This window comes from Chiloscyllium plagiosum, unplaced genomic scaffold (genome assembly GCF_037043375.1).
Source record: "Chiloscyllium plagiosum isolate Xiang-an unplaced genomic scaffold, Cpla_swu_hap1 HiC_scaffold_1, whole genome shotgun sequence".
Taxonomy (NCBI): Eukaryota; Metazoa; Chordata; class Chondrichthyes; order Orectolobiformes; family Hemiscylliidae; genus Chiloscyllium; species Chiloscyllium plagiosum.
In genome coordinates this window covers 41,004,209-41,026,732 of record NW_028270139.1, presented here as the reverse complement: position 1 = coordinate 41,026,732, position 22,524 = coordinate 41,004,209, and the positions used below count along the sequence as shown (strand labels likewise).

At 41.5% G+C, this 22,524-nt stretch overlaps 1 protein-coding gene across 3 annotated transcripts in view; it reads right to left on the bottom strand.

The window, feature by feature from the left end:
• The window catches only part of lin54 (lin-54 DREAM MuvB core complex component), an 88,087-nt gene extending 65,786 nt beyond the window's left edge, over positions 1–22,301 (bottom strand). The window contains exons 1-3 of one of the 3 annotated variants that reach the window (XM_043695198.2): positions 22,121–22,301; positions 4,529–4,629; positions 1,284–1,996 (exon numbers count right to left, since the gene is read on the bottom strand). In XM_043695198.2, the coding sequence (XP_043551133.2) occupies positions 1,284–1,961 (678 nt within the window). In that variant the 5' untranslated portion in view covers positions 1,962–1,996; positions 4,529–4,629; positions 22,121–22,301. Of the gene's footprint in view, positions 1–1,283; positions 1,997–4,528; positions 4,630–20,763; positions 21,003–22,120 lie in introns of those variants that run through there. The other 2 variants (XM_043695203.2, XM_043695199.2) reach the window with 2 other exon arrangements.
• Between the last annotated feature and the right edge of the window lie 223 nt (positions 22,302–22,524).

The window sequence follows — 22,524 nt, the reverse complement described above, 5'->3', positions numbered from 1 at the left end:
ATGTTTCAAGTAGGGGATACAAAGGACGTGAGAATTACAAACAAAGAGCAGAAATTAAATTTAAAGTATTGCATCACTATTTCTCATGGTGGCTTAGTGGTAAGCACTGCTGCCTCACAGTGCCAGGGACCCGGGTTCGATCCTAGCCTCGGCTAACTGTCTGTGCGGGTATCCTCCGGGTGCTCCGGTTTCCTCCCACAATTCAAAGATGCACAGGTTAGGTGAATTGGCCATGCTAAATTGCCCAGTATTCAGGGATGTGTAGGTTAGGTGCATTAGTTAGGGGTAAATATGGAGGAATATGGTTGGGGAATGGGTCAGGGTGAGTTACTCTTCAGAGGGTCGGTGTGGACTTGTTGGGCCAAAGGGCCTGTTTCCACACTGTAGTGATTCTATGATTCTAATTCAGGATGCCCATAGTACTTTGAAAACAATTGTGTACTTTTTCCACATGTAGTCATTGTTGTAATTTAAGAAGTACAAGCAGCTCGTGCAGAGCTAGCTCCCATGAGTAAAGAGATAGTGCCCAGATAACCTAACTTTGCGATCTTGATTCAGTCTTGATTCTACACTGTCCTGCTCTTCTTTGAATTGTGGGTCCTTTTACATCAACCAGAGAGCACAGACAGGGCTTTAGTTTAACAGTTCATCCAGAAGATGCTACCTCTGATAATACTGCATTCCCTCAAGTTCTGCAGTGGAGTATAAGGCTAGATTTTTCTGTTTACGTTTCTGGAGAGCAACTTGACTTCATAACCGCGATAGGAATGCTACAAACTAAATCGCCGCCGACAAAATAGATGAGATCGACTTTGAATTAACAAAATTGAACTAGAAGCCCTTCATCATCAGTTTTTTTTAAAATTTCTTTCATTTTTCACCAGTGAATTAAAAAAATCCATGGAAGTAATGAACCTAGCATTGACAGCAGTAGTGAAAGTCCATTTTGAAAATACAAAGAGCAAACCACAAAGTCATACAGACAGAGGCAAGACAGCGGGAAAAAGAAATCAAGGGTGATAAACAAAAACAGTGAACAGCTTGGGAGAAAGGACCAAGTTCAGTTGTCGCGTATTTGTGATCCAAGACCCACTTGATAAATGCTGTCTCTCTCTCTCTCTGACCAGACTGAAGTTTATAGCTCATGGTATGACAATGTCACATACGGCTTTTCCCTAAGCCTGTCATTAAGTTTCTGTCAGTCATTCATTAACTTCACCAGATATGCCATCTCTAACATTTCAGTAGTCACTGAGTCTTATTAGAAGCACTTTATCATTTACCTGATTTTGTGTAGGCTGAACTGATGTATTTAGAGACGGATTCCCAGAAACCAACATATTTGATACTCCAGTTAGTGTCTTTCCCGCAACTCTTCCACCAAGAGTAACTACCTTTATTTGTTTCTGCCCCTGTGGGTCCATTGCTGGTAATTGAGATGAGACTTGAAGGTGAGCTCCTTGACTTGGCGGCAATGAAAGTACGATGGACTGTCGGGACTTTCCAAGAGTAGTCACTACCAGTTGCTGCCCTACTGGTTCTGACTTTATAGCTTGGCTGGAGATGCTGTAATCAGAGTGTTCAGATACTGGGTTAAGAACAATCTGATTTGCTGCTAAAGATATGGGTGTTCCAGCAGTTGTGCTTGGGAGGCTGATGTTACCAATAGCCTTTGACGTACTGTCAACAGTATTAATTTCCATCTTTATACTTGGGTCACTTAAAACAAATGGTGTAGTACTATTTGTCAACACAGTGACCTGGTCTGCAATGCTCGACAGAATCTCAGAGTTCTTGCCTTCATTTGGATCTATAATTTCCTCGAGCTCAGTTTCCATGGGAACTGGATCACCATGCTCTGAGGTTATTGTGATAGCCTCAATACTATCATCTTCGATGATGGCAGTGTCCATTATCTCCTCAGGTAGCAGGCTATTCACCTCAGCTGACACCACTTCCATCTTAATAATGCAGATACTCGGCAAGCACTGGGTAACTGAAACAAAAATGAGAGAAAAGCAAAATTAAAATTTGCTATTGCAGCACTTAAAATAACGCTAGATCAAATCTCAAAAACAAACTGGCAAAAAGGAAAGTACTCTTCCATTCATGTTGGTTGACAGCTTAATGAGTAATCTACTTCTATTAATATTGATATTAAGAGAAATAATCAAAACTTAGTCAAAGCCAAAGTTTTTGAAAATTGCTTTATAGAGGCCAAGAGGTTTAGAGAGGGAAATCTAGAGCTTAGGGCCTACACAGTTGAAGACACTCACGATTTGGACAACCACAAGATTTGGAGGAATGCAGAGTTTGCATAGGGTTAAGGGACTACAGGAGTTTACAGACTTAAAGAGAGATAAGACCATAGAGAACTTGTGTGCAAGGGACTGAAGTTTACCAGTGTACCATTTCCACCCCAGCTAAATATTCAGATAGGGGTGGCCCATCCATAAATCCTGATTGCACTGCAGCAATTTAACACTGGGAGCAGCAGCACAAATTGCTTTAATGTGAGACTTCTGTCTCTTCGCAGGGGAAAGTCCCATCTTAGATAACTGCCAGACAATCAAATGAAACAGATCCTAACCAAGTGCATGAATGAAGGCCTTAGCCTTGTGGTTAAGGGGTTGCAGGGCTCTCAGCTATTTAGCTGAGAGTGGCCGTGATTGTAGGGAGACTCCACCCATCTCCTAACTCTATGGCAGTCAGGCTTTGCACCTGGTATGTGCCTCTCACTACTGGGGACAATATATAGACAGTGGCAGGAAAAGGTGGTTAAGTAGTCATTAATTGGTTCATTAAGGTCTTAAATTAAGCTCCAGACCAAATAAGCTGCCTGATGCATTTCCCAACCACATAGAATTTTATGCAGGAGGTAGTGAGAGATAGGCAGCAGGAACATCAGATGCTAGACTTTACTTTCATCCCTGTCCTAGGATGGGAATGTATAAAAGCTGGCCCATTTTAAAAAGGTATTCAGAGATCCGAGGCAAAATAAAAAAGGACAAGTCACCACTGTTTTCTCATGAGAGAGACTACTAATGGGGAGTTCAACTGGAGAATTATCAAGCCTCAGGTGAGGTCGAGAAGGAGAGTACTTCATGGTAACCTCGGCCAAGCGGGACTGGAATTCACGCTGTTAGCATTACTCTGCATTGCAAAAAGGTTGTCCAGCCAACCGTGCTAAGATTCCATAGAGACAAAGTAGATCTGCAAGCCCAGGGTTGATGAATAGCATTGTAGAATGGTTATAGCAGAAGAGGCAGCTATTCAGCCCAGTTATCCATGCCAGAAGAACTCTGCCATGCTGGTTCCAGTTCTGTGCCCTTTCTTCATCGCCCCAGGCATGTAGTCTTTTAGCCTTTTTAAAAGCTTCAACACACATGTTGTGCATTCACTCACTGCTTTTAAAAAAAAGCTTTTCCTCATGATACCATTGACTCTTTTCTAGCTCACCTTAAAATTACTGATCCCTGGTTCTCACCCTTTCCACTATTAGGAAATGTTTTTCTCTATTCTAGCTAAAGCCCTCAATTTTGAAAAGACTAGGAATCAATGGGTTATTTTCCAAATGATAGGAGAGTCTAAAACTAGAAGGCAAACGTTTAAGGTGAGAGGGGAACAACTGAAAAGTGATCTGAGGTGATCTGTACGGAACAACCTGACAGTGGAGGTGGGTACATTCACAACATTGAAAAGGCATCTGGACTGGTACATGAAAAAGAAGGATTACGATGGATTTATGCCAAATGTTGGCAAATGGGACAAGATCATTTTAGGAAATCAGGTTGACATGGAGGAGTTGGACAAAAGGGTCTTTTTCTGTGCTGTATAACTTTATATCTCTGTGGTAGGCAGTGGCGAATGGGATGCAAGAGGGATCTGTGCAAGAACCCCAGTTATGCACAATATACATTAATAAATTAGACGAGAGAACTTGATGTAATATCTCCAGATTTCAAATCACACAAGACTGGCTGGAAGAGTGAACTGCAAGCAGTATGCACAGATACTTCATTGTGATTTGGACAAGTTGAGCAAGTGGGCAAATAGATGGTAGATGAACTAGAGTGTGCATAACCATGTATGGGGAAGGTGATCTGGTTATGGAGGGAGTGCAAAGACCTACCAAACGGATTCCTGGGATGGCAGGACTGATTTATAAAGAGAGAAATTGGATCATTTTAGATGATATTCACTGGAGTTTAAAAGATCGAGGGTCAGTCTCACAGAAGCCTACTGCAGGACCAGACAGGACAAATGCAAGAATGACATCCCCTGGGAGCAATCAACAAGTAGCATCAGAGGCGGTGGAGGGGTTGTGAGAGATAAAATGTGTACAAAAGAATGGGCAAGGGACTGTGCTGGTGACCAAGTGAGATAATGTCACATATGTGGATGCAAAATCTATAAGTGAATTTTAATTAGATACTTCTAAACATACAAGCAAGGTTGCTTGTTGATTGAAAACAATTAATAACTAAAAGGCAGCTTTTCATGAACTATTTTTTTTTTAAAAACTTACTCTGCTTCAGATTTTTGACTCAAAACATCTTCTGTTGTTACATGATGATAGTTATCTCGTCTTGGCATGGACATTCTTCTGAATTTAACAATTAATTCGATCTGTGAACAATCATATACAGAAATAATGGCGCGTCTATATGCAGAGTTGATAACAACTTGTGCCATGTCATTGTTTTTAAACCCAGAGCATGAAATATCTAATTTCAATGCTAGTTCAGTAGGACTTATGAACTTGCAGATGGAGAACGTGGCGGTATTGGGAATTTTTTTCCATTGTGAAACCTGGTCTATATCTGTAATCATACTAGCATTGCTGCAGTCGAGTTTTTAAATTTTAAAGAGATTCTAAACTACTCCATAATTCTTTGCTTTTATCAGTGCATATGCAGCGAAAGAAAAAGTTGGAGGTTAAACTCTCAAATTATACACAGGTTTATTTACATTTTTAAGCAACACAGCTCCATAATTTATTTGTGCAGTCATGTGTTTCAGATATAGTAGTTTTAAGCAGCCAACTTGTGCATGGCCTGAATGGGGACTTTCAGTTTGTGGCATGACTGCGCAGCTTAAAAGACAACATTGGTTATAAAATCCTTAGGGGAGAAAGTGAGGTCTGCAGATGCTGGAGATCAAAGTTGAAACTTTATTGCTGGAACAGCACAGCAGGTCAGGCAGCATCCAGGGAAGGTGATAGGTCATTCGACGTTTCGGGCACAGGCCCTTCTTCAGGAATGATTCCTGAAGAAGGGCCTGTGCCCGAAACGTCGAATCTCCTGTTCCCTGGATGCTGCCTGACCTGCTGTGCTGTTCCAGCAATAAAGTTTCAACTATAAAATCCTTAGGCCAAATAATAGTTTTCATCCAAGAAATATGCTAATATTTGATAGCAGGTACCAAGTTCAGGAGCTCATGACTGAAATGCATGATATCAGTGAAGTAGCATGTGTGACCTCGTATTAAATCAGGTCTTTAAAACACCACAATACTTAAAGGGCAGAAAAAATGTCCTCTTGTGCTTGAAGTCGAGGAAAAAACTTATCACCGGACATCCACAATTGTATCGAGCCATCTTCTCTAAAATCAGTACATTGCTCCATTAGTTTTCATGCCAAGACCACTTACAAGAACCATAGGGGCAGTAGCCTAGTGGTAATGTCAATGGTCTAATAATCCAGAGTTCTGGACTAATCCTTGGGAGATATGCTCAGATTCCACGGCTACAGCTGGAAGAACTTAATGAATCCAGAATTAAATGCTAATTTCATTACTAATAATCATGAAATTATCAGGCTGCATTACAATTCCATCTGGTTCATTTGTGTTCACCAAGAAGGATGGTCCTATACAAGATGGATGGATTGCACCTTGCAAGACTAGGACCAATATCCTCAGTTGAGAGTGTGTTGCTGGAAAAGCACAGCAGGTCAGGCAGCATCCAAGGAGCAGGAGAATCGACATTTTAGGCATAAGCCCTTCATCAGGAATGAGGCTTGTGGGTCGGAGCTGAGAGATAAATGGGAGGGGGGTGGGTTTGAGGGGAGGTAGCTGGTAAAGTGATAGGTGGCTGTAGGTGAAGGAGAAGGTGATAGGTCAGAGGGGACAGTGATGGACAGGTCTGGAGGGCGGTGCCAAGTTGGAGACTTGGAACTGAGATCATGTTTGGGGGGAATGGTTGCAGGGTCCCAAGGCGGAATATGAGGCATTCCTCCTCCAGACATCAGGTGGTAATGGTTTGGCGGTGGATGAGGCCCAGGACCTGCGTGTCCTTGACTGAGTGGGAGGGGGAATTGAAATGTTCAGCCACAGGGCAGTGGGGTTGGTTGGTGGTGCAGGGGTCCCAAAGATGTTCTATGAAATGATCCACAAGAAGATGTCCTGTCTCCCCGACATAGAAGAGACCACACCAGGTGCAACCAGTGTCATCTGCTGCATCCGTTGCACTCTCAAGGGCGTGCAGGTCCTGGGCCTCCTCCACTGCCAAACCATTACGATCTGACGCCTGGAGGAGGAACGCCTCACATTCCACCTTGGGACCCTGCAACCACAGGGGATAAATGTGGATTTCGACAGCTTCCTCATTTCCTCTCCCCATACATGATCCCAGTCCCAATCCTCCAACTTGGCACTGCCCTCCTAATCCATCCATCACTGTCTCCCTCACTCTCATCCATTTATCGCTTTCCCAGTTAACTCCCCCCAATCCCACACCTTTGCTATTTATCTCTCAGCCCCAACCCACAAGCCTCATTCCTGATGAAGGGCTTACGCCCGAAAAGTAGATTCTCCTGCTCCTTGGATGCTGCTTGACCTGCTGTGCTTTTCCAGCACCACACGTTCGACTCTGATCGCCAACATCTGTAGTCCTCACTTTCTCCCAATATCCTCACAGAGGCATTGAGTAGTACAGTGGGGAAGGATACATATGAGTGGCAGGGGCATTGGAACCCAAGTGAAGAGATACATGAGAAGGAAATAAAGCCAGAAATAAAACATGGAAAAGTAGGAAGCAAAAAAGTTGAATGCAGAGGAAACAAAGGCTACTAGCAGAAAACAGGGGAACACTGAAAAGACAAAATTAATGGTATTATATTAGAATGCTATTCAAGAGTGTTCAATATTTAGAAAGGACAGGAAAGGAAAGGAACTGGAGAGTATTTTTAAAAAAAGAATGAACTCTGCAATAATGAGAAAGGATATTGGTTCAGAAAATCTAGATGTAGAATCAGTATGGGTAGAGATAAGAGATAACGGATAGAAAACATTAGTTTAAGTTGTCTATAAGCTTCTTAGCTGTAGTGTTTAGGAACGACAGGAAATTAGGCAAGCATGTAGGAAGGATGATATTCATTGAATACTATATCTATATAAAGACTTAGCAAACCACATTAGCAGATGAACCTCTAGAGTGTGGACTCGATTTATTTTTCTACCCAGTTTATTGAGGAACAAGTTGTTCTAGATTTGGTACTGTGCACAGATATGGGGTTAACTAATAATCTTTTTATGTAGGTCCATTAGAGAACAGTGACCAAGTACAAGGGAATTCTTCACTGGGATAAAAAGAATAGTAGTCTAATCCAAAACTTGGATCCTAAATCTAAAGTGTGGTGCTGGAAAAGCACAGCAGGTCAGGCAGCATCTGAGGAGCAGGATAATCGACGTTTCAGGCATACACCCTTAATCGGGATTCCTGATACAGAGGAAACAAAGGCTACTAGCAGGAAACAGGGGAATACACAAAAAAAGTGTAAAAATACTGAAAAGACAAATCTAATGGTATTATATCAGAATGCTATTCAAGAGTGTTCAATATTTAGAAAGGGTTTAGAAACTTTTCCATGTTTTATTTCTGGCTTTATTTCCTTCTCATGTATCTCTTCACTTGGGTTCCAAGCCCCTGCCACTCTTTTGTATCCTTCCCCACTGCACTACTCAATGCCTCCATGAGGATATTGGGAGAAAGTGAGGACTGCAGATACTGGCGATCAGAGTCGAGCGTGTGGTGCTGGAAAAGGATTCCTGATGAAGGACTTATGCCCGAAATGTCGATTCTCCTGCTCCTTGGATGCTGCCTGACCTGCTGTACTTTTCCAGCATCACACTATCAACTCTGATCTCCAGCATCTGTAGTCCTCACTTTCTCCTAAATCTAAACAAAAGGATATTATGAAACCCATTGCAACAGTTATACATTTCTTTCTGGTAGAAAAGCACATCAGGAAAAAATGGCACACAACTGTAGCTAACAAAAAGAATCAAAGATAGCATTAAATCCAAAGAGGAATCAACAAAGTTGCTAGAAAAATAACAAGCCTTGGATTGGAAGCATTTTAGAATTCAGCAAAGGAAAGCAAAAGAAAGAGGGGGAAAATATAAAAGTAGGAGAGAAACGTTGCAACCAACATAAAAGCAGATCATAAATTCTCCATACTACAGAGGAGGAAGTGCTGGATGTCTTGAAACGCATAAAAGGTGGTACATCCCCAGGACCTGATCAGGTGTATCCCAGAACTCTGTAGCTAGAGAAGTGATTGCTGGTCCTCTTGCTGAGATATTTGTATCATCGGTAGTCACAGGTGAGGTGCCGGAAGACTGGAAGTTGGCTAACGTGGTGCCACTATTTAAGAAAGGTGATAAAGACAAGCCAGGGAACTATAGACCAGTGACGTCGGTGGTGGGCAAGTTGTTGGAGGGAATCCGGAGGGACAGGAGTTACATGTATTTGGGATGGGCAAGGACTGATTAGGGATAGTCAGCGTGGCTTTGTGCATGGTAAATCACATCATACAAACTTGATTGAATTTTTTTGATGAAATAACAAAGAGGATTGATGAGGGCAGAACTGTAGATGTGATCTTTATGGACTTCAGTAAAGCATTTGACAAGGTTCCCCATTGGAGACTGGTTAGCAAGGTTAGATCTCAGAATACAGGGAGAACTAGCCATTTGGATATACAACTGGCTCAAAGATAGAAGACAGAGTGTGGTGGTGGGAGGGTTGTTTTTCAGACTGGAGGGCTATAACCAGTGGAGCGCCACTACTTTTCGTCATTTATGTTAATGATTTGGATATGAGTTTAAGAGGTACAGTTAGTAAGTTTGCAGATGACACCAAAATTGGAGGTGTAGTGGATAGCGAAGAAGGTTACAACGGGATCTTGATCAAATGGGCTGATGGGCTAAGGACTAGCAGATGGAGTTTAATTCAGATAAATGCGAGGTGCTGCATTTTGGAAAAGCAAATCTTAGCAGGACTTGTACACTTAATGGTCAGGTCCTAGGGAGTGTTGCTGAACAAAGAGACCTTGGAGTGCAGGTTCATTGCTCCTTGAAAGTGGAGTCGCAAGTAGATAGGAAGTGAAGGCGGCATTTGATATGCTTTCCTTTATTGGTCAGAGTATTGAGTACAGGAGTTGGGAGGTCATGTTGCAGCTGTACAGGACATTGGTTAGGCCACTGTTGGAATATTGCGTGCAATTCTGGTCTCCTTCCTTTTGGAAAGATGTTGTGAAACTTGAAAAGATTTACAAGGATGTTGCCAGGGTTGGAGGATTTGCGTTGTCAGGAGAGGCTGAATAGGCTGGGGCTGTTTTCTCTGGAGCATCAGAGGCTAAGGGGTGACCTTATAGAGGTTTATAAAATCATGAGATACATGGACAGGGTAAATAGACAATGTCTTTTCCCTGGGGTCAGGGAGTCCAGAATTAGAGGGAATTCTAATGACGCAAATACTAACTGGGATAGTTTTACTCTCCAAGATAAGGGGGAACAAAATTCCTAAATTGCACCCCGGAGAACTTATGCAATCACTATGTACGAAGCCCTCCAAGGGAGGGGTGTTCCTGGATGTAATATTCTAAAATGAAACCAAACAATTAGTAAGTACCGTACATCAGTAGGAGAACATTTTGGTGATAGTGACCATAATTCAGCTACATATTGAATAACTATGGAAAATAATAAAGGATGATTTGGAAATTAAATCTGGAGAAGACTAATTTCACAAAGATATGATTTTGCCCAATGGGACTAGGCTTGGAAGGCAGGTGTGTTCCTGAAAAGACAAAGGGTGAGACCAAGACTGGAGAACACTGGATGTCAAGGGGTATGATTATTAGGATTAATTAAAAAAAAGTGTATGGCAGATAGAGTTCAATTTCAATGAGATTATAACAGATTTGATAACCCTCAACTTCACCTTCCTGACTCTCCCCATAATCTTGATTCACTTACTAATTAAAATTCTGTCTATCTCAGCCTTGAATATCCTTAATCATTCTCAATAGCCCTCTTTGGTAAAGAATTCCACAGATTCACTGCCCGCTGAAATAATTCATCCTCATTGCAGTCTTAAATGGGCGACTCCACATTGAGATTATAATCTCTGCTCCTAGATTTTCCCATGAGTTAACAATCTTTCTGCATGTACCCTATTAAGTACCCTAAAAGTCTATGTTTCAATAAAGGTGGTCTCTCATTCTTCTAAATTCCAATGAATAGAGGCTCAATCAACTCAACCTCTCCTTGTGAGATGATCCCTCCATAACCAGGGTCAATTTAGTGAACCTTCTCTGGGCTGCTCCAATGCCAGTATATCTTACATTAGATAAGGAGCCCATTAAGTATCCCCGCTGTGGTCTGACTAGTGGTCTGTAGTTTTAGCAAAACCTCCCTGCTTTCATACTCCATTCCCTTTGAAATAATTCCATTTGCTTTCCTTATTACTACCTTCCCCAACAGTAATTTTCAAATCCTCAATGGTTATATGAGAGCTGCCAGGATTAACTGATAATTCCATTACCATAAAAAGGACAAAGAGATGGAGCAGGGAATTTCAAGTCAATCAGTTTAACCTTAGTGTTGGGTAAGTGATTAGAAAGAGTTTGGAGGAACAGAATGTATCTGCACTTGGACAGACACAGATTGATCAGGGAACTTGGCATAGGTTTGTCAAGGGAAGCTCATGTTTGACAAATCTGATCAAAGTTTTTGCAAGGTAGCCAGAAGCATTGATGAAGGTCTACATGGACTTTAGCAAGGCTTTTGAATAGGTCCTTCAAGGTAGACTGGTCAAGAAAATAAGAGCCGATGGGATCCAAGGCATGGTGGCACATTAGTCCCAAAATTGACTGAAAGGCAGAAATCGAGGATGACTGTAGAAGGATGTTTTTGTGTCCAGATGTTTATTTCCCTGGGGGATTTTGCAGGGTTCAGAGTTGGCGCTGTTGCTGTTTGTGGTATACATTAATGATTTGGGCTTAAATATCGGGTTATGATCAAGTTCATGAGTGACACAAAAATTGATAGGGTGGTAAATAATGAGGAAGATAGCATAAACTGCAGGTGGATATCAGCACATTGAGCAGGTCGGCAGAGCAATGGCAAATGGAATTCAACGCAGGAAAGTATGAGGTAATAAAAGAGCGAAGGTGGCAAGGCATTACACTGTGAATGGTAAAACACTGGAAAATACTGAACAGAGGTACCTTGGTAGGCAGTCCTCAATGAATACTTTGCTCTAGGGAAGGCAGTAATAGGGAAAACAAATGGAATTTTGGGCTTTATTTCAAAGGGAATGGAGTATGAAACTAGGGAGCCTTTGTTAAAACTCTACAAGACACAAGTCAGACCACAGTTAAAATAATCTGTGTACATCCAGAGATCCCTGAAGGTGGAAGAACAGATGGATAAAATGGCTAAGAAAGCATATATACTTTCCATTATAGCAGAGGTTAGGCCTCAATTAGGGAACCGCATGCAGTTCTGATCACTACACTATAAAAAGGATGTGATTATGCTGGAGAGAATGCAGATAAGATTTAACAAGATGCTGCCTGGACTGAGGGGTTTGAGCTAGGGAAAAGATTGGATAGGTTGGGGTTTTCTTCTTTGGAGCAGCAAAGGTTGAAAGGGGACCTGATAGAAATGTATAATATTATGACAGGCATAAAGAAATAGATAGGAAGGTATGTTTTCCATGAGGTGCACTGGGACAATAACCAGGGCCAAAGACTTCAGTGAAGTCTAGGACAGCCAAGAGGATGGTGGAGAAAGAATATTTTCAGAGGGTGGTGGGTGTCTCGCCCTGCCAATTCTCTCACACCCTAAGGATGATTATGAGACATAAATCACATTGTAGCCTTACTTGTTTTGAAACATATGCCTGTTCTGGACCAGGCAAGATCCCTTCAAAATATTTCAAGAAGGTAGCCTAAGCCCAAACTTTTTCTTATGTTAAAGGCAGATGTTTAGTGGATGTTCCAGTTGTGATGCAGCTGACCTTAAGCAAAACAACACTTATTTCAACACTACAGTTTAAACATGAAGAAAACAGAATTTAGAATAATTTAATTATTTGAAAACTCCATCGACTCAATATTGAAACTTACTAAAGAGCTGTTCTAATCCCCGCAACATCACATCAACACACCCCTTGGCAAAAAGGTAAACTTGAACACAAGTTCTTACAAGCAGGAAGGATTTCAGAGAGCAAAGTCAGGCAGGTATCATCTGCTGAAGCATGGAACCTTTTTCCACTGCAGCTTCTGACTGCCTGCTACTAACAGCTTCTCTGCTGCAACTAAACCAAATTAGAAAAAAAAATACCTCAACTGGGAGAACTGGCCAATTCCCTGCCATTGCTAAAGACGACAAATAGACATCTCTACCTTTACGACCCCTCTTAGAAAAAGCCAAGGACAAAATAACCATGTTAAAAGGGGTGGCATCATCACAGTGCCAATGGGAAAAAAAAACTGCTTGCAGAACAAAAAGAGAGGAATCTCTTGCTCCTCCTGACATTGTACTCAGCCCTTAAGTGAGGCAAGTCAAACCCTCAACAGCTTGCACAGGTTGCCATTGACTTGCAACATGCAGTAGTATACGGGGATGAGGATATGGAGGCCATTCGTGATAAGGAAGAAGGGGCAAGTACAGCTTCACCTGGTCCCTTTTCTAAAAATCTATTGCCCAAAGAGGTCTCAAGTTTGATCTGTTTTCTGAATGGAGTTCACTTATCCCATTATGGGTGGCACTCTGCATAAGACTGGTAGAAATCCTGGATTTCCATGAATTCATCACATTCAGTGAGACTGGCTGAAACAAAAAAAAACCCAGACAGACGAAAGCAGCAGCAGAAGATCACGGCACATTCCAACTTGGCTGGGATTCCCCATGAAGCTGAACAACCCATCAATGCGTTCCATAGAGGCTGACTTAGTGGATTAACAAGGCGAGAGGGGGTGATGGGGTAGGGAAGACAGGATTTTACTTTAAGGACTAGGTGATGATGGAGAGAGTGCCAAAACAAAAAAGCAAATAGTTATTATTAGTAGCCATGGGGACCCCAATGTACTGGAAACTTTTGTCATCTTTTAAATTAATTTTGGTTTCTGCTGTCAGGCTTGGAGCCCACACACAGTAGTAACAAACAACACTATGCTATTACTCCCTTTAACAATTCTGAAAGGGAGTGCAAGTGGACTGGAAAGGTAACATTGGGGTTATGACAGTTGAAGTCGAATACTTAAGAGTTAAATGGAAGTGGATTTGAGGAGAAAGTTGTCCTCTTGGACGAGACATACTTGGAGGGGGCAAGGGCAGAGAAGCAAGATGTTGAGGGCTAGTTTGGGAGGGGAAGTGGGTGAATGTTTGAGGTTATGGGAAAAGACTGGAAATTGCAGCACTAGGATGGCGTAGAACAAAAGAAAGTTAACAATGAGGGTGAAGGTACTGGCACAGAGGTTTAAGAAAGTACCTCTCATTAAATAAAATGAGCCAGCTTATATCTGTTCTCCAAGATGATGCCAGCATAGTAGATTATTAAGGCAGGGGATGGATCATAATAAAATATTTGGTGAAATAAATGGGAAATTCAAAAGGACAAAGTAAATTTCATGACATTGGCCAAATAGCACATTTAAATAAAAGGGTATTTAAGGGATACCTGCAGAAATATTTCCTCCTCCTTTTTATTTGTCAGCAGCTATTCTTCCATCACTTTTGGTGATGTCTTTGACCAGTGTTCACCTCTGCCCCAACAAATAAGTTACTTTTGTTGATAAATAGTGAGTTTTGATATTTGTTGACAAAATAACGTGTTTTGACTAAAGTAACAAAATCTGACCACCAATTTGCATACATCAACATCTAACAAAAAAGAAGAAATGACCAGTTACTCAGTTATAATGAAATTTGTTGAGCAAAAAATGTTGGCGAAACAATGTTGACCAGAACTTAGGAAGAACTCCTCTGCTTTTCTTTGACTGGTGCCATAAGACTATTTATGAGCACTTGAAGGGGAAGAAAGGATTTAACTTTTATCCAAAAAAAAAAGCTTTTCATTGTAAACAGCTTATTATTGTGCATGTTCAAGAAATTGAGATTCAGCTTGTCAATATTTTTTAAAAAATAATTGCTGTCTTTTTAGGGAGCATCATACCTCATTCTAATTAAAAAAAGAACTGGAAACTCCATCTTTTTCACCACACAAAGTGGTGGAATAAAGAAGTAGTCACGACTTCGACAAACTAACCATCAATTTCCTTGACACAAAGTAAGAACATTTTTCAGAGCATCCTAATAATATTTGCAATGGGTAAAAAAATTCACTCTGGAAAATTAGTGGTATAAATGTGTACTAATGTTCATTTTGTGCTAAACATTAGGAACCAATGCACAAAACCTACAAAATACTGATGATTCCCTCACAACAGGGACGACTTACAATGTCAACTCAAGACACTGGAAAGAGATTTAGTGCACAAAATGGCACCAAGCTTCAGCATTTTATAAAAGATACTTCCAACCGAGCAGATAAACTGTTAGCAGAACAGCTGTTCGCTGTATTTGCACAAAAAAAAACTGCATTGGTACTTGGTTTGCTACACATTCCTTCACCTTAACAGGCCATGTTGCAATTGTAACTAAGAACTGGCTTCCTTTATGTTTACCTAGAATTCTCTGAAGCAATCTGAGAGGAGTGTGGGGAGCATAAAGGGGAATGACGTTACTTGTTTCACATTGTGGGAAACAGCTTTGCTTCTGAACAGCAATTTCCTACAACAACACAATTAAAATAAGAACAATGTTACATAGCAAAATCCCAACAGCATGTCACTGTTGCACATGCCAATTGGGCATCACCATTTTATAGTACACTTTATTTTGACTGTGAAATTCCTTTACAAATTAGCTTGCAAAAATCAAAGTTATCAGTGAATTTAGAAGTCCTCAAATGTCAGGATACTGCTGACATTCATAAATTATAAGATTATCAATTACATAAATCCTATTAGTTATATGGTAGCAACTCATGTCATCTCAACTACCTTACATTTTTTTTTAATTTTCTGGAATGATTGGCTTTTTAAACTGTGTAATTCAAGATAAATAACCATAACAATATAGATCAGCTATTGTAATGATGTTAATAAGGTCAGCTCTTCTCAAATAATCATTGTGTTAGATTATTTGTTATTTAATTTTCTAGTTTTTCCAATCCCTTGCATCAACTGTTCATGTTCTGCACCAGGAATGGCTTGTGTTCAGGATGCAATTAAAACAACTGCTTGTTTTAAGCCTTGACAGTATCAACAGGCTAAGTGACTTATTTTCAAGATCTTGTTCAAGGCTTTGTTATATGTAGAAAATGTAAATAATAATGGCTAAGCGACTACTGGTCTTACAACCAAGTTACATCATCATCTTTGGTTTCAGCGTGAAAATACTGGAATTTGCTCAACTAACCAGAAGAGTATTGGAAACAGTAAGAAAAATTTGTTGCAAAATTATAACTTTACCAAATTGTATGAGGCTTCATGTTCTCTAAATGTCAGCACTATTTCTTCAGCAAGGAGGAATGTCAGGCTTTTCAAGAAGTACTACTTTATGCATCATGTTTGTGATTATTATTCTCAAAGCAGATGAGCCAAACAATCTCCATCCAGTTAAACTCAAAATATTTCATTGTTTCAACCATACTCATCCAAATGAGAAAGTATCAGATTTTGTTTTACTCCGATTTCCTTCCAATGACTTTCCTCTGTCCATCTCTCAAGATTCTCCTTAAAGCCCAGCTCTGAAAAAGCGTGTTAACACCTCTGAATCACTTTCATTTACATCCATTTTCGACTGAATATATCATTGTGACGATATTCTTTTATATTAAAAAGGTGCTATATAAATACAAGTTGAGTAGTTTAAATTCTTCACAGAAAGAGTTACCGAGCGAAGAGGAAGGTTTTCAGAAGGTTATGGAGATAGAACCAGAAAAGTAGTTTGGGGAAGGCAAGTGGAGATTGAAAGAAGGTCAGTCAGAAAACCTGAAAGGACACAATGGAAAGAAAGATCAAGTGATAGTGGAAGGAGGGGGAGCACTTTGTGGGCAACTGCATCAAGCTGTCTGTAGATCCTCAGTGCGCAAACACCAAGTGTCACTCCCTACTCTCCCACTCAGGTTCTCGCTGCCCCGGTGTTGCAAATGATTGGTCTGGCCTCCTGACTATAGAATGTTCCAAGGAGTTGGACCATTTCATTTAACCGAAACCCCGTGGAAGATATTGCAAAGGAAAACACCTTTGACCTCAAGTCATCAGACAGTGGTCTGCAAGAATATCCTTGAGAATCTCCAGGAAAAGGACAGGGTTGATTCTATTGGGCAGTTCCTTGAGTAGACTGTCAACAAGTATTTAGCAGACTGCCTCAACTCCAGAATTTTCCAACAAGCACCAAGACATAGCTTGGTGGTGCTGAGAAGAGCACAACCAGTCATATCGTTCAGACTCTGCCATCATATGCTGTCTGGAAGCAGCTGTAGAGGGGAAGAGATTGTCATACATCATCTTCTGGAATGCTTCTACGCAAAAAAGGTCTGGAGATAGCTGCAGTGATTTTGTCGAAGATCATCCCAAGCAGCTCTGTGATGTGGGACTGTGTGCTCTATTGGCTTTTTCCCAGGACAAGCACTGAAACAAAAGTAGACTGCACCTGAAGGACCATCAACTCTGTGAAAGACACTCTGGTCTGCACAATACTTGTTGACCTTCCAGCGTAAAGAGTTTACCTCAATTAAGTGTTGCAGGCTGATTCAGAGTAACAGGACTATGTGCTGAGTAATGCACTGAAGTTTGGGGCAGCTGCCACCAAGTGGAGAAAGACGACAATCTTTCTGCCAAAAACAAGGGCCTGTTAAATTTCAAGATTCCCTCATTACCTGAATGGGAATGCAAGTAGTCTCCTTTCAATATGAGGAATGACAAATTCATTGTATTTTCTGAAAAGTTTATACATAACTGTTTTGACCTTTTCATACTTGCTTGTAGATAATTTATGATTAAAGTACATTTTTGCAATAAAAAAGAGGGGACATCACAACAAAATTTGTAGAAGATTGAAGATTTAAAACTGAATAGGATGGGGAAGAGAATAGGTCAATGAAGAGATGATAGGTGAAAGTGAGGACTGCAGATGTTGGAGATTAGAGTCAAGATTAGTGTGGTGCTGGAAAAGCACAGCAAATCAGGCAGCATCCAAAGAGCAGGAAAATCGACGTTTCGGGCAGGAGCCCTTCACCAGGAAAGATGAAGGGCAACTGCCCAAAACGTTGATTTGCCTGCTCCTCGGATGCTGCTTGGCCTGCTGTGCTTTTCCAGCATCACTCTAATCAATGAGGAGACGGTGACAGGTCGTAGAAGCAATGGGGAAGAAACAAGAGCAAAGGTGACTGATGGTTGAGACAGCAGTTTGGTGATGGTTACAATATATTGGGCGAAACAGATGTGTATTGAACAGGATTTGCACAGCCTAGTTTGGTTTGAGTGTGCAATATCTTGGAGCTGAATACTTGGCAGGTATTTGGTTATTTGGGGTTAGCAACCCACTAGTACTTTTGCCACTGGCTTTTCTTCATGTGTGACCATAGAGGAATGCTGGCAGGCAATTCACCTGTGAGGACAAAAAGCTAAATCCATGTTTATCCTCATCCAAATCTCAATACACTTTTTCAGAGTGGATGAATGGCTAATAATAAGAAGCAAGGATTCTTCCTGATTTTTTGCTTTTCCTAATACTGGGGAAGTGAATATAGCACCTTACTAGCTAACCTGATGTGTTTTCCTACTCAATACTGACTGTCAAGCAAATCAAACATATTCTGGCCTTTATGTCAAGAATTTTGTCCCCACTGAGAAACTCCTTCAAAAACTGTTTATTTGTTCTCTTTTTGAAAACCTTAGATTATTTTTCACACAACACAGGAAGAAAAGTAATTATTGCAGAACAGAAAAACTTACTTTTCTGATTATGTTAATGGAGTGCCAACTCCATACATTTCTGTATAGGTAGTAGAGATTTGAGCCATTATGTTCAACAATATTCTGTACTTTAAGTCTTCAGAATAGGGCTAGCTAACTATTTGAAAGCAAAATACTATATGCTCTCTAAGTTTCAAACAAAACAGAAAATGCTAGAAATAAAAAAGTGTGGCAACAGCAAAAAACATGAATGAAATTTTCCAGCTGTGATTGTTCATCAGGATAGAATTCTAGATATTATCTGGTTGAGTGCCACAAATGTCAAGAAATAACCACCTCTCCCTTATATTCAATGACATTACCATTGGTAAGTACCCAACCAACATCATCCTCAGGGTTACTATTGATCATGAACTTAATTGACTCAACCACGTAATAACTGTAATTATAACAGCAAGTCAGAATCTACGAATGCTGCAGCAAATAACTCACCTTGTTTCTCTAAATGTTTTGCACTACCTACAACATATAGCTCATGAATGTGACAGAACTCTCTCCACTTGTCTGGATGAGCACAGCTCCAACAATACAAAGCTCAACAACTCCAGGGTAAAGCAATCCATTTGCTGGAGACCAAATCTACTACCTCAACATTCACTCCCTCAATCATCAGCACACAATGGCTGCAGTATTTTCAATTTATAAGTGCTGCAGTAACAGAACTTCTACAACAGCTCCTCCCAAAAACCATGAACTCTATCACTCAGGATAAGAGCAGCATGGGAACCAATACTGGCAAGTTTTCTCTTCCAAGCAACACACTAATTCGAAATGTATTGGATTTTTCTTCCCCACTGTTATTTGGTCAAAATCCTAGAACTTCCTCCCTAACTAAATTTTGAGAATGCCTACACCACAGACACTGCAGCTTTTGTACCATCATCTTCTCAAGGACAACTGAGGATGGATAATATATGCAATGCTTGCCTGTAACATCCACAATCCAGGAGCAAAAAGAAATTGAAGGTTAAAGATTTGTAACACGAGGAATTAAGCAGGCTACAGAGTTTGCTGTTACCAAACAAAGCACAAACTGCAGAAACCAAGCATGCAGGTTTGCACGTCAGTGTGAATACAAAAATATTTTGGAGCTTTGTTCAACTACCTCCCTGGATAAGGAAAAGTTATACAGTACTTGAATGTTCTCCGTGTAGCAACACAGCAAGGCAATTACATAATGGGACAGAGTCAATGAAAGGATAATCTGTGGAGATAGAAGACTTAATAGAATGAATGCAGATTACTTATTTAACATTTGTTACCCCAAGCTGAAAAGACATCCTCTTACTACTGACTTTTCTATTTCCCACAACAAATATTAACTCCTTTATCATTGTCTGCGTACTTACTGATGGAAGCAGCACTAATGACAACCTTGCAATTGAAGACGACTAACAGACATAAAAGGCAGCCAAATCTTAAAAATATTTAACTTTTTGCCTGCATTGGCAAATACACACTTTGTAATCAAGTCATCATTTATCACACCATATGTTTGTGGGGCTTTGCTGTCACATGCCAACAAGTCACCACACAAAAAAAAAATCACTTTCAATGGGTGACTGAACAGGAGTACAATTTATTTTCATTCCCATTTTTAATTCCAGTTTCCCATCACACCTCTAAAAATCTTCTCCATCCCTCCTTCCTTGTCTGCTGATATTTCAACATTTACCTACATCATGGTCCTTTGTGCATTCCAATCTCTCACTGGTGATCAAAAGAATGATGCATCACAGAAGGAGGTCATTTGGCCCATTGCCCCTGTGTTATCTTGTAGTATTCTAATTTGCTTTTTGTTATATTTCTTTTCACCATTAAAATGTATCTCCTCAGCAGCACTTTGGTCCACCTCCTGTAGTCTTGCTACTCCATCCCTCAATCAAATGTTTTGGGACATTATAAAGATGTAAACTTGAAGCTAAACAATCATTCACACAGTTAACACACCAGTTGCAAACAGAATCACTGCCTCCAATCCTGGAACAGCTGGTAGTCAGGAATGCAGTATCCATGAGGCCCAGGTTCAAGTCACATCTGCTACAGAGATGTGTCATAACATCCTTGAACAGGGTGATTCGAAATTTATTTTACGTTTACACAGTTGTGAACCTGACTATGATAACTTAGCTGTGTTCTGGGAGGACGAATGGGAGGAACATTGGAGGGGGCTCTGTAAATTTCATAATCGACAGAGTAAAAAGAGATCAAGGAATGAGGATTTTTGCGACGTACATTTATGCATGACCTCTATTTACTAATTATCTTTATTAGTGAAAAACCTCAACAACAGTATTGCTGCTTGCCCTTCGAAATCCTAGGTACGTAAATGTGAATAATTTTACATTGTATTTGGATCAGGTCTACTAGACGACAAGGTAACTTCTAAACGTAATCTTTGTTAGGCGGAATCTGAGCATACCTTACTGTATTCTTTCAGAGAGCCACGTCTCTCCAAACGATCTCTAAAGAAAAGGAGAACTGCAGGCCTTTGCACCCGAATTGTCTGTGCTTGGCAGAGAAACCTGAAGTGTTATTAGCGTGACATCTGGGTGCGAAAAGGGAGGTCGTGTCATTTTATGTCTAAGCGGCCGGGCAGAACTCAAAGCCGGTTCGGTCTTTTCAGACTGGGCTCGGGTGTATTATTAGGCAGGGATTGCATTTCGAAAGGTCCGCCATTTTCACCTCGTCATCACATTTCCAGAGAAAGGCAGGGCCTGAGCGAGACTAGGAGACATACAAAAATCATACGAAAAAACCGCGGAAAAAAACTAACAGGAAATACCATAGTTGCCGAACAAACCCCACAAACGTTCAGCCTGACGCCCTGGCGCACTCCTCCCCAAACAACAAGCAACTTACAAATCAACAATCTACCTGCTGGAAGTAAAACCTCACAGATATTCTTCAACATATAAACACACTATCGCTCCCGTTCAAATCGCTGGCGGGGCTTAAAGAAATGGTTCCTGCATAAGGTCAGCACGACAACGACAAAAAAAATTCGACCCTGGGGTATGTGATGTTCCCCGTTCTTGAGAACATTGACAGTACAAAGCCCTTTGGATCCCAGGGGTGGGGGAAATCTGTAACTGGGGAGATCAGTCAGGAGCTAAGATTAAACTTCACAATGAAATGTTACCACTGCAATACATAAACTAGATATCGCTTCAGACCAAATACAGGCAGGATCCAGCCGCTATTTAGTTTTTTTTAAAAAAACCTGAGCGCAGATCATCTTCGAACTGCTCACTGCTGCAAATGTGTTTTACAAACGCGGAGCTATAACAGCGACGTGAACCCTTCTTGTCTCAGAAATGCAGTAAAAGTTACACAGTATTAACAAAAAGCAATTTAACACAGCAAAAAGAAAACGAGACACACGGCTGGACGAGGCGGGGAAAGTAGTTACAAACAAATTAAGGCAAAAATCACTGTAAAGAAACAGAAAAAGGGCAGAATCAGGGATTGGGGTGAAGGCAAGAAGACGCTGAAAGAGCTGTCACCGGAGGAGAGTCTCTCAGAAAGAGGAGAACAGTCAGTGAGGCCACTGACAACACCGCGGACAACTTCAACCAGGCAGAAAGTCCCAGTCAAACCGCCCAAAGACCCCGGCTCCAGTCAGATCGGGCGGGAGCATCACTCTCTCACTCCAGCCGCCATCAGCCGGTGCCTCTGAAGCCGCCCAGCGCCGGTGTCCTCGGTGCCAGGCAGGCAGCGGGTGCAGCGTTCCCTGTCCCTCAGACATAAACACAGCCGCGCCGCTGACGGATACTCACCGGCTGCGGTGTCCGGGCCGCTCGGACCTGCAGGCGGGCGGCATGAAGGAGGGTCGTGGCCGCCTGGGGCCTGAGGCGGCGCTGGCGGCCCCGGTTACCAGACACACACAGCGCTCGTCACCGGGAGACCGATCGTGTTTGTTCAAAATCACGCGCCCAGCGCCATTCCTCCAGCTCTAACATCCCATAATAACACCACGCTCCCCGGGAGACCACGGCCCCGCTCCGCGAAGCACGTCACACAGCACACACCGCCCCCTTGTCAAACCACGCGGCGTCTCATCACGTCGACGCTGCGTCATGCTGCTCATGGCACGCACGTCGCCTCGTCCGTGCCCCCAGGTACCGCCCACTCGCCCGGGCACCGCCCACTTTCCTGATGAAAGGCTTTTGGCCGAAAGGTC